Source organism: Rhineura floridana, chromosome 7 (assembly GCF_030035675.1).
Source record: "Rhineura floridana isolate rRhiFlo1 chromosome 7, rRhiFlo1.hap2, whole genome shotgun sequence".
Classification (NCBI taxonomy): Eukaryota; Metazoa; Chordata; class Lepidosauria; order Squamata; family Rhineuridae; genus Rhineura; species Rhineura floridana.
The window spans coordinates 98,427,562-98,444,945 of NC_084486.1; the positions used below are offsets into that span (position 1 = coordinate 98,427,562).

The 17,384-nt window shown below is 40.4% G+C and overlaps 1 protein-coding gene across 4 annotated transcripts in view; it reads right to left on the bottom strand.

Annotated features, from left to right (window-relative positions):
- Window positions 1-1,095: 1,095 nt before the first annotated feature.
- SEPTIN2 (septin 2) overlaps window positions 1,096-17,384 on the bottom strand; it is a 41,280-nt gene continuing 24,991 nt past the window's right edge. For all 4 annotated transcript variants that reach the window (XM_061636668.1, XM_061636669.1, XM_061636670.1 and 1 more), the window contains 3 exons: window positions 13,907-13,964; window positions 11,429-11,541; window positions 1,096-8,660 (listed from right to left, as the gene is read on the bottom strand). In XM_061636668.1, the coding sequence (XP_061492652.1) occupies window positions 11,437-11,541; window positions 13,907-13,964 (163 nt within the window). In that variant the 3' untranslated portion in view covers window positions 1,096-8,660; window positions 11,429-11,436. The remainder of the gene's footprint in view (window positions 8,661-11,428; window positions 11,542-13,906; window positions 13,965-17,384) is intronic.

The following is a 17,384-nucleotide window of genomic DNA, read 5'->3' on the forward strand; positions in this document are numbered from 1 at the left end:
CTCTAGGATCAGAAACATGTGACCAGATCAGCTACTCTTCAAATGCACTAATTGTGTCCCTTTAGTCTCAAGCACAATACCACACACATCCTTTTTTGTTCCCTAAGGAGGAAAAACCAGCCTGCTTGGACAAATCCCTAGGCCAAGGCAAGGTAGTTGGGAAACCCACCCGTTAATTTCCATTTTACATTTGTCCTTGGTACCTCAACAGAAAGCTCCCCCCTTTATTTACTGCCTATACAAGACATGGAGAGGGCTTGGCTGCAGTAAAGCAGGGATGAGGAATCTGATCTGGTCAATGGGCCAGATCCTTCTCTTCCATACTCCATGCAGGCCTGCCCACCTGCCGCACTCATTAAGAATTCACTGTATATTTCATTTATAGTACAATGGTATACATGTCTACTTGGAAGCAAGGCTCTTTTTTGTGCAATGGGGCTTTCTTTCAGGTAAGTGGGTAGAAGATCACAGCCTTGGCATTCTTATGAGGAAGAGGAGGTATCAATGCAAAACAGAAAAAGTGAAAAGGTCATTTACAAAAGAGGGGTATAACATCAAGTAATAATGACAACACTATTGAATTACTAATAATAAAAATTATTCTATAACATTTCAAAATCCTTAAGTTATTCTCAGTGGTTTTGCTACTGGGGCAGAACAATGGCAAGTGGGAGGTTTGGGGTGGGATTCAATTAATAGTACTAGCACAAAGGGACTTCTCCTCCTCATTACCTCCTCCTGCGTGCTCCCTACATATATTCTGGGATTTCTCCCAACCTTCTGGAGCAATTAGGAAAAATACTGACTATATGCTTTTCTACTGACTGTATGCTTTTCTATAGTGTTTTACCTGTGTAAGTAAAATAGATATAAAATAATTTTAAAAATAAAAGCTGAGCACTCTGGTTTCCATAATCCACCATCCCCAGTGACTATAGGCCTAAGATAACTTCTTTTAGGAATCAATGTCCTATGCACGCTATCTTGAGAGTATGTTCAAGGGAGCACCACTGGGACTTGTACCAGTGGTTCTTAGCCTTTTTGGGGTCATGGACCCTTTTTGAGAATTTGATGAAAGCTATGGACCCTCATAAATAAAAAAAATCATTTTATTGCATTGGAAATTTATTTTTTTGTGCCCAGTTCATAGACCACAGGTCAAGAACCCCTGATCTACATTACTATTATTATTATTATTATAGACTGCTTACTATCTAAAAGATCTCAAAGCGGTTTACAATAGAATACACAAGGTACAATAAAAAACTTAACAAATTAATTTGCAAAGCAAAATACATAAACAATATCCATAAACATAAACATGAATGAAACCTTCATCTTGAAACAGACATAAAAATGCAATAATCATGCCCGATTAAGATTGAAGTCTTGGCGTTTATTAATTTGTTAGGGGGTTGGGGGAAGAAAAAACATATCCCTTTATTTTACAAAGGTGCATCACTAAAGGAACCAAAATTTGATGGCTATGATGCAGGCACTATGTCCCCTTTTGCAGCCATTTTAAACCTCCTTGTGTATTTTCACAATTGCCATGTGAGTAACTTAGACTGAGAAGGGCGACTGGTCCAAGGCAGAAAGTGAGCAAAAACAGCGAGTTTTAAAATGTGAAACCACATGCTCAAGAGTATTTTGTTGTTGCAGCAATCAAAGTATACAGGGTTGAAGGATGCCTGCTTTCCTGGCTTTTTGTTTCCATTTCTAATGTCTCATAACTTTCACAGGCAAAAAGAGGTGATGTTATATTTCATTTTTAAAGTTATTAATTAATAAATCAAGTTGCCGAAATTCTTTGTTTTAACGAGTTCTTTTAATAGTTTAGAGTTGTCACTGGGGGAACTTCCCAGGAGGATTGCTCCGCCTGTGACTGCCTCTGAGACGAGCTCCCGTCTCAGAGGAAGCTTTTTCAGTTTTAAAACCAGTCAGAAGAATTTTTTGACTGGTAAAAACTTTCTCCTAGGCAAGGGAGAAACGAAGAGATCACCCACAGAAGCTTCGTTGTGTTTGTTGGGGACTGGAATTCATCAGGATCGCCTATGAACGAAGGTGTAGCCAGCAGCGTCTGACGGAGTCAGGGAATTCAAGCATGCTCAAACTGACTAAGCGAGACTTTTTTTTTCTTTAAAGAAAAACGGATTTTAACAGGCAAGCATCCTTCTGTCTACTACTATCTACTATCACTCTTATCATTGTTACAGTAAAAGAGATTTGTTATAGAATCAGCAACAAAGAATCCCTGGGTGAGTTATACCTTTCTCTTTTACACACGGAATTAAGGAAGAAGAAAATCGAAATAGCTTATCTTTGTTTTTATTGCAAAAAGCTGGCATGGAATTGAGCATTATAAAGATATAAACGGATGAGGGGCATCTAATTTGAAGAGAAATATCTGATTAATATGAACATTTGAGTACTATTTGTTTGGGACTATTTTTTCTGGTCTACTTTATTTTGACGAATCAGCTTATTCTTTATGCCACTAATTATTTTGATGCTGGGAACTAAGTTTGTTTTGCACTCTTGGTAACATAAGAGATAAGGCAGTCTGTCTAGAAGATGATGTCAACAGGCTTGGAATATTAACTCCTTTGTTGCTGGAAAAAGAAATAAATTGCTCTTTGCTTGAGAATAGTGGCTATATTGGAAATTGAAGGGGTGTTTTTTTTGGTCTTAAGAATGACGATCAAGAAAGCGGCCGAGACCCTGGATGTACAGGAAGGGGTTCTCTCTTTAAACATGTTTCAGAAAATAATGGATGAGATTAAGATAACGAAACAAGAATTGAGACAGAGCAGAAAAGAGATGAAAATTGAATTTGGCAAAATGAAACAGGAGCTGAAAGAAATAAAGGATTCTATGAGAAAATAAGATATAATTGGACAAGCAACAGGAAATGAAAGAAAAATTAAAGGGAAGGTGCAAGTCCTGGAGATTGGAATAGATACCGTATATTCCGGCGTATAAGACGACTGGGCGTATAAGACGACCCCCCAACTTTTGACCCTGATCCCCGTTTAAAAAGCCAGCATCCCTCTCCCCTTTCTTCCCTGCGTGGCCAGCGCCCCCTCGCCCCATAGCCCGCACCGACCTGTGGGCGGGGATGCACTGCGCCGGCGCGGCCTTTGCCCACCAAGAAGTGGACGTCGCTGAGCACCTCGTTGAAGAGGAAGGCGAAGCGCTCCTGCACCGTCGGCTTCGTTGCCTGCCAGTTGTAGGCCGGCTCCCGCAGTGCCAGCGGGCCGGAGGCGGCGGCGGCGGCGGAGGGTGCCGAGGAGGAGGCCGCAGGGGCAGCTGTCGGCAGCGGGTTCCCGCCTCCGCCGCCTCCCGCTGCTGCTGCTGCCGCCCGGTGGTTGTGCGTCAGCGGAGGTGCCGGCGCGGCCTGCAGCGGCGAGAGCAGCGAAAGCGGCCCGCCGTTGGCTGCCTGAGGAGGAGCAGCCGCCGCCACCGCGGCCCCGTCGCTTGCCTGAGCAGCCGCAGGCGGAGGAGCAGCAGCAGCGGCGGGAGGCGGCGCAGGCGAGGCCGCCACGGAGGAGAACACGGGGAGGCTGCTGCTGCTCCCCACCCCGGCCGCCATTTTGCGACGGAGGAGGAGGTGGAGGAGGCCGTGCAGGGCGCCGCCTTCGCCGCGGTGGAGGAGGCGGAGATGGCGGGACGGAGGAGCAATGGGGATTCCCCTCAGGGGAGGGGACACCGGGCCAGGCTGCGAGCAGGAGAAATACCGTATATTCCGGTGTATAAGACGACTGGGCGTATAAGACGACCCCCAACTTTTGAGAAGATTTTCCTGGGTTAAAAAGTCGTGTTATACGCCGGAATATACGGTATATCAAATGTGGAATTTGAAAAAGATTTGGACTTTATAGCTGTGATGGATCCTAGTGACAAAGATTATTGCTTGGAATTCAGCGCTGTCTCTGAAGGAATTGGTGAAGATATCAGAGATAAATTTATCAATGTTTCAAAAAAAATTCTGGACTGGAATGATCTGATGGAACCTGAGATAAAGTTTATAGAATTAATTCCAGATATGTGACAATGGCAAAACTCTCAAGAGATGTGCTAGTGCACCCCGTAAAAAAGAACAGAGATATGACTTTACAACAATATTTCAGTAACACAGTCAGAATTGATGGCAAGAAAATATTTGTGATGAAGGGAATTCCTATTAGACTCTTACTATATGACTATGACAGCAGAATTATGTGTGCAAGGATGGACGATGGAAGATGGAACTAACACTGATAATGGAAGAATAGCTGTTGAAACTACTGGATTTATTAGACTTGAATAGATGGATTAATTGACATGTCTATTTGGAGAAAAACCGATAGAAATATTTCTCAAGAACTGGAAACCTCTCTTTGACTTTTTGTGGAAAGAATAAAATGATATGATGTTAATGAGATTTAATGATTAACCAAGATAACCACTGGAGGAAAGTGATTTTGTAATATATTAAGGGACAGGTTTGTTATATACTATAGACCTATAGCTGATTTAAGACAAATCGGAAGTCAATATTTTTATTGTATTAGTTATTAATTTGTTCTTTTTCTTTTTCTTTTGTTTTAGAAATCTGAATAAAAAATTATATTAAAAAAAAACAGAGTTGTCACTGGGGGAGAGCAGGGCTCTTATGCCTTTAACAGCTGCAAGGTAGACAGAAATCAAATAAGCCTTTTTTTTTTAGTGTGGAAGTACAATTATGGGGATAACTTTACCTGTTGACATTCTGTTTGTGAGATATCTTTTTACTTGTGTATAGCCAGATTTGTTTTTGAGTCCTCTACCCACACCTGCAAAAGGGATCAAATTTGCATATGGCATAAAGTATATGCAAATGTATATCTTTTGCAAGTGCAGCAGAGCCCAATCAACAGTGTGCTAGGCCCACAAAATCCTGTTGGCATCACTACCAATACTGTTCATGTTAGACTGAATATAAATGGACCTTGGAATCCGGCAAGCCCTGATGGTGCAATATCAATAAGTGAGCCAGCATTTTAAATAATAAGACTGTCTCTCTCAACTTTTAGATGTATTTGTGTGAAATGCTTTAAAGTTATTTTAACTCACATTGTCATCAGGGTTATTTGCAAGAAGGCATCTTTATCCTAAGTGGCAAAACAATTTTTACATGTTTCCTACAAGCATTGTCCATTGCTAAATTAACAGTCACACACATTATAATTCATTATATTTATTAATAGTCTTAGCTAGTGTTAAGAATACAAAAAACCAATTATATGTTAATATTGATATAAAAATTAGCCCTTTGAGCATCCAAATATTTAAAAAAACAATAAAAAGTGAAATAATATACTCCTAAGATTGTAACTATGTGACTTCTGTTAAAGAAATAAGTTTTGACATTTTTGTAGATTGGTGACAATGTAAAGGAGGACAGAGACCATTTTGAAGCCAACCAACCATTTATCAAGATCAAAGGATACCTAAGCAAATTACTTATTTCCATGCATACCTTCAATGCTAAATACTAGAATGGATCTTACTGCAGAGAAAGAGGTACAAATAGGTTTTAGAATTATGTGAAGCAAAGAGCAGGGAAGTGCTGTTCAGTCCCATAGAATTTAAGATTTATTTTCTTAAAAAATACTCAAATTTTAATCAAAAATATTCAAAAGAGTGTTTTATAACTTAGTAACTAAAATGTAGCAGTTTGGATGGTTACAAGCTATGATAAAACACCAAGACACTTCAAGATACAATTCCACAGGTAAAGACCTTACTATGCAAGTTCTAATCATGGCAACCAACATACACATGCAGATGAATATATGGAAGAGTTTCTTATATCATTTAATGAAATCCAAGGTACGTATCAAAAAGGTTAAATTTATACTTGTTATTTGGCACGCACTACATTTCCACAGTTTTCTAATACTGGAAAATTATCCCAGTGCTGTATGATTTATTATAGTAATAACCTCTTATATAAAACACTGACATCGTGTGAACATGTTTTTGGCAAAATAGAAAGTTCCCCAAACTGTGTTCCAACAATAATAATAATTTAACCCCAAGAATATTTATGTAAATAGATCTAATACAAAAACTCTCTATACGAGAAAAAGATTTTAGCTGATATTTTAGAGGAGGAAAGGAGGATAAAGAAAATAGGTAATAATAGAACAAAGTCTGGTTTGATATCACATGTTAAACAGCTTCCTGGAAGATGTTTTAAAACCTCTCTGCTGCTTCTATTTAGGACATGAACATTTTGGGTTAGATCCAGAGATCTAACACTCTGCTCACAAATTGCTCCTGCTCATGGAAAGAGATGGTGGCAATTCCTGCCAATTCCTCCTTCCCTCATCAGAGTATCTACTCTGCAGGACTGATGGGGGGAGGGAGCTCTAAAACAACATAGATGGCATGGAAGTTTGCAGGAAGGGGAAAAATCAGCATAAATTCTCCTCTCCCATCTGGAGTCTTTTGCCACATCATAGCTTGCATGAAGAGCTGCTTTGCATCCAGCCCTATGTTTTTGCGTTTCTATCACCTTTCTTAAGAATTCTGTATTTTCATAAATATTTTATTTTTCTCTAATAAAACACACAAGTAAGCATTGTTTTGCTTTTTTCATACTATTCAATACCAATTTTGTCTGCTTTTGAGGCAAGCCCAGGAACATGTATAAAATCAGCAGTTATTATCTGGGCTTTTGACTTTTTTATGTTGAGTTTTAAGTAACAATAATTTAGAGACCAAGGTAACAGTTTAAAAGATTACACCAAAGATTATGATAAGGAAGAAGTATAAATAATGATGGTGTCAGAATTATGTGACAACATCCACATTCAGCCTTTTGGCACTGGGATGTAAACTGTTTTAGCAATAGCAATGGTTGAATTGAGCACATTGTCAAATAGAGACAAAAAACAGGCCAATATTAAAAGAAAGAAAACTAGTAGCATATTATCAGTTTTTCCCTTGTTGCACTCTACTACAGGCTATACTTTTCAATTTGAATGTTCCTTCGCTTGTGGCAATAAAAACTAAGCCCAGAGTAAGTTCTTGTTACCACTACCAAACCTCCCCCCCCAAGAAGCCCGGCTTAAAAAGGATGAACAAGCATCTGTGTTCTTAGGGCAATTATCTTCCCCATAAGATAAAGGATAAAAACAATTTAATGACTAATGACTAATTTAATCCCTTCACAGTTTTTTTACTGCCAATATATTACAGTATTTTCAAAAGACGTTACCAAGTTCAAACGGGCACCATTCTTGCTATCCTGTAAGAATCAAAATTATTGTTACTTGCTGAAACCAGTAAGTTAGGCTTATTCTGTATATATACATTTTTAAATTGATTTGCCATTCTGTATGTGATAGCTACCAAGAGAAGGATGTCAGAACACAGCCTACCAGTTCCCAGGTGTTACTAATGTTCCTTAAGCCGAAGACAAGGACATGTGTGTTTTCAAGTACAGTGCAAATGCCCATATTTGGGCACTTTGGGACTCTATCAGCAGCCATTATTCTGACTATGACACTCCTGCTGTCCCTTTACCACAGAAGACGTAAGAGTGCTTTTTCATCCTACTTTATAATATTTTTTTTAAAAAATCCCTGAAATGTGATAGATTTGCTTTCTAAACTGCATTAAACCTTTTAAAAAGTATACAGTAGGGCCCCGCTTTACAGCGCTTCACTTTACAGCGTTCCGCCAATACAGCAGTTGTGAATTGTAGAAAGGCCCTGCTTTACAGCGTTTGTTCTGCTTTTATGGCGGTTTTTTGCCGCCGGGCGCCATTTTGGTCAATGTAAGTCAATGGGATCCGCTTTACAGCGGTTTTCGCTTTACAGTGGGGGTCCGGAACGTAACCCGCTGTATGAGCGGGGCCCTACTGTACAGAGTTTTCTTACTTAAAACACAAAGAAGTACACATATAGTAATTCCTTGATAAAATGACTACAAACCCTTAGAAAGGAAGGGCAGTTCAAAAGCATTACAGGCACACAGTTCTATATGCTATTAAACAAGAAAAAATGGCACTGAAGAATTCTCTATTTTGTCACTTTCATTGTTACCTGACAGGCTAAAGAACTTTATACCAAGGCCCAAATGTTCACTCAAGGCTTTCGTCCCAAGCAAAAGCTCCTAGCATTGACCTTGCTTGTGAGCAAACAACAGCATATAATACTTATGGGGATGGTGGTTTAAAGTAGTCTTAAAACTGTGTACACACCAGTCACACTAGGCTATCAGGTAAGGCTGTAGAGGAAATTCAAAGCAAACAGGCAGACCTTGGGACTGTGATCATGATCAGCTGATCCCTTCAGTGCAAAAAAAGAAACTCAAAATAGTGGTAGTAATCCATACCATCAGATTAATAATATTAATTAGAAAGTCTGTATATGTTTGTAGCCAGTGTAATAAAATCAGCTCAGTAAAATAGTAACTATCAAAGTTAATAAACTATCACATTACATCATAACAGTAAAATATTGACCAAGTCTTAAGTTGTTTACAAAGGAGGTATTACAAAAAAGACCACAATGTAGTTGCACGTTGAATGTGAATGGACCTTCCAAGTTGCAGCAGAATAAGAAGCATCTCCCACAAAATACACCACTGCATCACAAGTCTCAAATGGCTCCAATTCATGAAGTTATCTGCCAAAATGAAAAGATTATTGAAAGGCTCAACTGTAATGTAATTTACCCTTAAATTTTGAAATTGTTGTAGTGCAAATGAGTTGATGACACAACTTCTGAGCCATAGATCTATGAAGTAGTAATGCCCAAAGTAAGATTCTCACTCACTCAGTCCAGATTTAAAAAAAATATGGCATGATCTCATATGTATGTTACAGTAGGGCCCTGCTCATACAGCGGGTTCCGTTCCGGACTCCCGCCGTAAAGCGGAAATCGCCGTAAAGCGAAACCCACTGACGATAATGGGACGCATCACGCGAAAATGACATCAAAATGGAGCGCAACGGAATAAAAAGCCGTAAAAACGGAACAAGCGCCTTAATGCGGGGACTTTCCCTAATTGAAAGCTGCCGCATTAGCGAATCGCTGTAAAGTGAATTGCCGTAAAGCGGGCCCCTACCGTATATAGGTGCCTTATGGCATCCAAGTGTTCTTCACTTAAAAGTGGTAAGCTACAGTACTGTCCACCTTTACTACAGAAATTCCTATCAAGATTTCTTCGTCCACATTCACTACTCCTGCTTGAGTGAACCAATTGTTAGTAGCCTAAAACTGCTGCTATCCAATATATTTCAGCCTTTGTTCTATAGACCCCGCATTCCATTTATTAACTATTTGATTCTTCTCCCTCCTCTCAAATTCCAGTTGCTTCATGACCATCTCTCAGGTAGAAGCATGAGCTTCTTCCCATGTTTCCTAAATGGAGACAGAAAAATAATTTGGCCCTTCTTAGTAAGCAATATGGAAATCTGTGGGGTTTTTTTTAATCCCCTTCTCCCTGTAATGTGTTGTAAAAGAAAAGGAGTATGGGATGTCCCACTGCTACATACAGTGCAGCATGTCTTCCTTACCTTACAGCTAAAGACTATCTCCACTTCTGTTAAATTATTATTATTATTTATTAGATTTATATCCCGCCCTTTCTCCCAGTAGGAGCGCAATGTTAAATGCAGAACCTGCCCATGTTTCAGAGCCACTGATATACAGTATGCAGCTTGTGCATTGTGCAGAATTTAGAGGGGCCATGTATTATTTATTTATTTATTTATTTATTTTCATTGCTAGACCGCCCATAGCTAATAGCTCTCTGGGCGGTGTACAAAACGAGATTAAAATACAATATATAATAAAATCAGTAACAAAGAGGAACATATTAAACTAAAACATTAAACATAAAACATTAAAATGCCTGGGAGTATAGCCAGGTCTTAACCTGGCGCCTAAAAGAAAGAACCGTAGGCGCCAGGCGTATTTCCTCCGGTAAGCTGTTCCACAATTCGGGGGCCACCACAGAAAAGGCCCTAGATCTAGTAACAGTCCTCCGGGCATCCTGGTGAGTTGGTACCCGGAGGAGGGCCTTAGATACTGAACGAAGTGAACGGGTAGGTTCATAGCGGGAGTGGCGTTCCACAAGGTATTGCGGTCCCACACCGTGTAAGGCTTTATAGGTCAACACCAGCACCTTGAATCTGGCTCAGAAACAAATAGGTAGCCAGTGCAAGCGAGCCAGGACAGGACAGGTGTTATATGCGCGGACCGATTGGTCCTCGTCAACAGCCAGGCTGCCGCATTTTGCACTAGCTGAAGTTTCCGAACAGTCTTCAAGGGCTTGAATGATCACCCTGGGCAAATACCCAAGTACCAAGTACCAAGCAGCACCAGGCTCTTTCCTCCATCATGCTGCTTGTATATCTCAGTCCTTCAGAGCTGGGAAAGGAAGCCAATTCAGTCTTCTATGTCAGGGGGCAGGAACCTCAGGCATGGAGGCAAACGCAGATCTCCAGGCCTCTCTATCCAGCCCTTGGGACTCTTCCCAGGCCACACCCCACACAGCAGCCCTGATCCATGCCCTCCTTGAGTACTTTTGCCTGGTTGGAATGTGACCTAGAACTGTGAAAATGCCTCTTGCATACCTAGATGGAGGTGTGTATCGATAAACCTCTACCTTTTTTATAAATGAATTTTGGAATGTAGTCTACTGTTCAAAAGTAAGAGAGTCAATCCATTGCCCCACCCATCACTGGAATGCAATCTCCAGAAGGTTCCCCACAAAGGAATGTGGCCCTCAGCTCTATGCTATCATTTACAGTTGGGGAAACAGGGGCACAGTACAAAGATGGCTCAACGTTTGCTTTCCCCTGGCCTTAAAGGCTAGATTCCCGAGAAGGAGGAAAACGTAGGGCACAACAGGAAGCACCATGTGTAGCCCTGCAAATTCACAAGTCTAAGAATTAGCATATTTCTGACACTCTAGACCAGCCTTTCCCAACCAGTGTGCCTACAGATGTTGTTGGACCACAACTCCCATCTTTCCTGACCATTGGCAATGCTGGCTGAGGCTGATGGGAGTTGTGGTCCAACAAGATCTGGAGGCAAACTGGTTGGGAAAGGCTGATCTAGACCATGGAAAGCCAACATGGTGCCTCCAGATCTTGTTGGACTCCAACCACCACCAATCAGCATGGCCAATGGTCAGGGATGATTGGAGTTGCAGTCCAGATGTTGGACATCTGGAAGGCACCACATGGGTTATTCCTGTTCTAGACAAAGCCTATTAAAACTTATGTTTCAGTGAGATTCATGTGCACTCCAACAGAAGCATGTAAGAATTTCTATATAAACATCAATCTAGAAATCAAAATGTGCATTTAAGAAGTTTGTAGCACTGGTTTTCTTGCACAGCAGTATTTTACATATTCTGGCTTTTTTATAAAACGTTATCTTACCAAATAATTTAAACTTTGTGCCCATGGACCACATCACTGTCTCCTTCTCCACCATGCCTCTGCATCTGCATCTGCGCTTGCATTCTTGCAATCATCTCTTGCATACGACGGAGCTAGAAAAAAAAAAGATACAATGTCTCTCACTCTACCAGTTACCATCTTTACTATATTTTTCTTCTGAAAATATAGATCTTCCGTAGTATTTTACAATAGTGGATATGACAAACTTTCTTCTTCATTTCTCATTAAAATAGCATGTTAGGACCAAAATAGCCTAAAAAAATATAACAAGTGTGCCATTACCGTATAGCCAAATTATTAAAATTGGCCCCCACTAATTCTCTACAGTGCAATCTTAAATGTATTTTCTGTGAAGTTCAAGTAAATCCACTGAACTCAGTGGGATTTACTCACAGTTATGTGTACCTAGGACTACAGCTTGGGACCACAATACCTGATGGAGAATGCCTCTCCTGACTACAGCTTGGGACCACAATACCTGATGGAACACCTCTCCCAATACAAACCCACCCATACACTACGTTCAAGATCAAAGCCCCTCCTTTGGGTGCCTACTCCGAGGGAAGCTTGGAGGATGGCAACAAGGGAGAGGGCCTTCCCAGTGGTGGCCCCCAAATTATGGAATAACCTTACTGACGAGGTGCACCTGGCGCCAACACTGTTATCTTTCGGCGCCAGGTCAAGACTTTCCTCTTCTCCCAGGCATTTTCATTTTAGCATGTGTTTTAAATTTTTAAACTGTGTTTTAAATTGTTTTTAAAAGATGTGTTTTTAAATTTGTATATTTGTTTTAATGTTTTTAGTTACTGTAAACAGCCCATTCGGCTTTGGGGCGGTATATAAATACAATAAATAAATAAATAATTTAAAATCTACCAATGAATGCTTGCAGCCCCAATTGCTATTAAAACTGCAATAATAAAGGCCTCGTTTATGTTCTGTGGAGGCACAATTTCTAATGTGTGTGTCTGCACAAAGGAGAATGAAAATTTAATTTAGCTTTAAAAGAGCAAGATGGGAAACTTGCAATATTCAGCCATGGATATTCTAAAATGAAAATTGCTAAACACATGAGCTATGTTCAAACTGAACTCTAGATCGCTATTTAATGAGAATGAGCTGTGGGGAGCCTCAGGCTAACTCTCGCCCCATTTCGCCTCTGGCATGGCCACAAGGAGACTGGAAGCTGCTTTTTCTGTTTTAAAATTAACTATCGTTGAGCATCTGATTTGAACTAAGCTAGCTTCATCAACTGAAGCTGAAGTTGGCTTTTTTCAACAAACCGGAGTTAAGATTAGCCAGTTTGTTTGGGTTCAGATGTCATTACAATCTGAACTAAATAATGTTTCCAATTTCTTCCTCAAAGCTGTATGGGAGGAGGGGGAAAGCATCTGAGCCCAAGGCTTGCTGTGGCTCATTCTCCTAACACAAAACTATGGTTTAGTGTTACATCCCAATGAGGCCATTTGTTGAGCAACTTAAAACTCCTATATGGAAAATATTTGCTTATTTCGGTAAGATATACTATAAAAAAGAAAAACTACACAAAATACACAAGCATGCAGGTTTTTTAATTATCAGAGTGGTCCTTCCCAATAATTATTCTCACTTTAATTTACATTGGTACATTTTGTGAATCCTAACTTCAACAAGCCCTTTTGCAACTACATTTGCAATCTAAAGATCCTCATGCCCCTTCTATGATGAGCTTCCGCCGGGCCTTGAAGACCTGGCTCTTCAGGCAGGCTTTTGGGGTGGGTTAGGTTTTTATTGTTATGGTTTTAAATGTTAACGTTTTAATGTATTGTTTTTATCTTGTACGTCGCCCAGAGTGGCTGGACATCCAGCCAGATGGGCGACTAATAAATTGAATAAATAAATAAAGATCATCTGCCTTAATTCTTTATTCTAGAACTGACAAAACTGGGTCATTAGAAACTGGATGTAGATAAACAGGTGAAATCAGTTTATGATTAAAACAGGCTGAAAGTTACTACACATTAACTGCAATTACTGCAACTGTTTTAGTTGGTCAGCTTCCAATTTAAAATTAAACTTTTTTCCCTAAAGCAGCAGGGCTACTAAAAGTCTATCAACCTTCTCTAAAATATGATACTTGATGGTAAGTATACATCTGCATGCAGATTTCCTTTTTGCTTGTTTTGCCACTACACTGGAAGTGTAGGGAATAGTAACCACAGAGAAAAATGCAAGGTTAACTGGCGTTTGAGGCACCAGTGAACCCATTTCTCTAGGGGATCATTTCTCCCATCCCTCTGGCAAGACATTCATCTTCTGTATCTTGGGCAGGGAATCCAGATAGGTCTTATGGATACTAAATATCTTGTCCTCGAGGCAAGAGTGGCTGTCTTTGTCCCTTCAAGAGAACAAGGAAATAAAAGAAAAATATCTGCTGTGAGATATTAAATGTATTTTAAGTAAAAATGAAATGCTTACTTCGGCTTCCTTTTCCAGCAAGATTTGGTCTTTATTAACTTCCTCATCTTCTACCTTCCTACACACAGGGGAGCAAGAGGAAGGGATAATTAGACACAGAAATAGCTTTTTGAAGGAACAGAATCTGTTCACAACACAAGAATTTAATTTTGAAAAAGCCACACTTATGTTTATATTTATATATAGTAACTAAAAAAGTTGTCCCATTAGCACAAGGACTTCCGCGCACGCAATGCGACTTCCTCCTCCTCCCCCCCCCATCTGCTCCAGAGGGTGAGAGAACCCTCAGAACAGATTTGGGGAGTAGGACAGTCCAGTTGCACAGGTGGAAGTCCTTGGGCAAACAGGACATCACTGGATACAGTCCATATATTTCTATTTCCATCAGCAGATGAACTCCCCTCCCTGCCCGGACTTGCGATTTAAGAGTATTTCACTGTTGACCAGCCATATTTTAAAAATCAGTAGAGTAAAAGACCAAAAACAGAACACAAAAAATATTGTTCAGCTCCATCTCAGTAAGGCTTGAGATGTACATCGAAGTATCTTATTAAGTACTGAATGCCTTTACATAGGACACTTGGAGTAGATACAAAACGTTTCCAGGGCGCTTTCAGTAATGAAAGACATTTCCATGTATACAGAACAGTTCAGGCCCATGCCACATTTTCATACAGAATAGTGTAATTGAGGAGAGAAGGTGAAATTGGATTGGTGCCTGGACTCTGTGGCATGCTTTTTGAGGGCCAATAAACTGAGTCTCAATCCTAGCAAGACAGAGACACTGTGGGATGGTGGTTCCCGAGTTCGGATAATTGGTCAGTTGCCTGCTTTGAATGGAGTTGTACTCCCTCTGAAAGAGAAGGTGCATAGTCTGGGGGTGCTCCTGTATCCATCTTTGTTGCTAGAGGCCCAGGTGACCTCCGTGGCTAGGGAGCCTTTCACCAGCTTTGGATGGTAAGACAGCTGTGTCCGTTTCTGGATAGCAATAGCCTGACCACTGTTGTCCATGCATTAGGTAACCTCCAGGCTGGATTACTATAATGCCCTCTACGAGAGGCAAACCTTGAGATTGGTCTGGAAGCTGCAGCTGGTGCAAAATGCGGCAGAGAAACTGCTCACTGGAGCAGGTTATTGCCAACATGTCACTCCGCTACTGAAGGAATTGCACTGGCTACCTATTAGCTAACGGGCTAAGTTCAAGGTTCTACAAAGCCCCAAACAGCTTGGGACCAGGATACCTAAAAGACCGTCTTACCCCTTATATACCCAGTAGATCAACTGCACTCTGCAGGTGAGGGTCTCCTCCAGATACCTGATAGATACCATCTTATCAGGAGGTCTGTTCTGCACAACATAAGAAATGGACCTTTAGTGTAGTGGCACCTATACTTTGGAATTCCCTCCCCTTAAATATTAGGCAGACCGCATCTCTGTTATCTTTTTGGCACCTACTTTTGAAGACCTTCCTCTTTCAACAAGCCTTTTAAGTAGAGACCTTATCCCAGTCTTCATTTGTGTTGGAATTGCTTTCAAATATATTTTTAAACCTTCCTTTTAAAAATGTTTTTAAAGACGTTTTTGCTTTGTTTTTAATGGTTGTTGTGTTTTAATGTATTTTAAAGTCTGTTTTTATGATGTTTTAAAGTGTTTTTAGTGCTTTTGTTGGCCGCCCTGGGCTCCTACTGGGAGAAAGGGCGGGATATAAATAAAATAAATAAATAAATAAATAAATTTAAGGATGCGAGAAATTAAGAACAAAACCATTATATATAGTGCCTTGCAAAAGTATTCAGACCCCTGACCAATGCTCTCATATTACTGAATTACAAATGGTACATTGTAATTTTGTTCTGTATGATATTTTATTTGAAACACTGAAACTCAAAATCAATTATTTTAAGGTGACACTAGTTTTATGTTGGGAAACGTTTGTAAGAAACATAAAAAAACTGAAACATGTTGCTTGCGTAAGTATTCAACCCCCACACATTAATATTTGGTAGAGCCACCTTTCGCTGCAGTAGGAGCTTTAAGTCTTTTGGGGTAGGTATGTACCAGGTTTGCACACAGTGTCAGAGGGATTTTGGCCCATTCTTCTTGGCAGATTCACTCCAAGTCATTCAGGTTGGCTGAATGTCACTTATGGACCCCAATTTTCAAAGAAAACCTCAGCTTCTCCATGGGATTGAGATCAGGACTTTGACTGGGCCACTGTAGGACATTCACCTTTTTGTCCTTGAGCCGCTCCAATGTTACTTTGGCCTTTTGCTTGGGATCATTGTCCTGCTGAAAAGCGAATTTCCTCCCAAGCCTTCAGTTTTTTAGTGGACTGAAGCAAGTTCTCTTGCAGTATTTCCCTGTATATTGCTCCATCCATTCTTCCTTCAATTTTAACAAGATGCCCAGCCCCTGCTGATGAGAAGCATCCCCACAGCATGATGCTGCCACCACCATACTTCACTGTAGGGATGGTGTGTCTTGAGGTATGGGGCAGTGTTAGGTTTTCACCACACATAGCACTTTGGCCCAAAAGCTCTATCTTGGTCTCATCTTACCACAAACCCTTCTTCCTCATCGCAGCTGGGGCACTCTCATGCTTTCTGGCAAACTCCAGACATGCTTTCAGATGGTACTTTTTGAGTAACGGCTTCTTTCTTGCCACCCTCCCATATAGACCAGTCTTATGCAGAGCTCTTAATATGGTTGACTGGTGTACCATTACTCTACTCCCAGCCACTGAACTCTGTAGCTCCTTCAAAGTGATTGTTGGCCTCTCTGTGGCTTCTCTCACAAGTCTCCTCCTTGTTCGAGCTCTGAGTTTTGAGGGACAGCCTTTTCTTGGCAGTGCCTGGGTGGTGTGATGCAGCTTCCACTTCCTGATTATTGATCCAACTGTGCTCACTAGGATATCCAAACTCTTGGATATTATTTTATACTGTTTTCCTAATCTATGCATTTGTATTTCATTATTTCTCACTTCTGTAAATGCTCTTTGGTCTTCATTTTCCTTCAGATCCACAGCCCGACCAATGATCCTTCAACAGTGGGGTTTTTATCCTGACAATGTGACAGCAACTTTAATGGTTCACAGGTGGAAGCCGATGGTAAGGTAACTGTGTCCTCCATAGGGCAATTTCTTTCATCTATGTAAACTGGAAGCTTCCACAGCACAGGGGCTGAATACTTATGCAAGCAACATGTTTCAGTTTTTTATGTTTCTTACAAACATTTCCCAACATAAAACCAATGTCACCTTACAATAATTGATTTTGAGTTTCAGTGTTTCAGAATAAAATATCATACAGAATGAAATTACAATGTACCATTTGTTTTTCAGTAATATGAGAGCATTGGTCAGGAGTCTGATCACTTTTGCAAGGCACTGTATATGATAAAAGCCTGAACTAGGTATAAAAAGATGCTGGTTCACCTGTAAAGCCTTAACTGGTTTTAGAGCTGTCTACCATAGAAACTG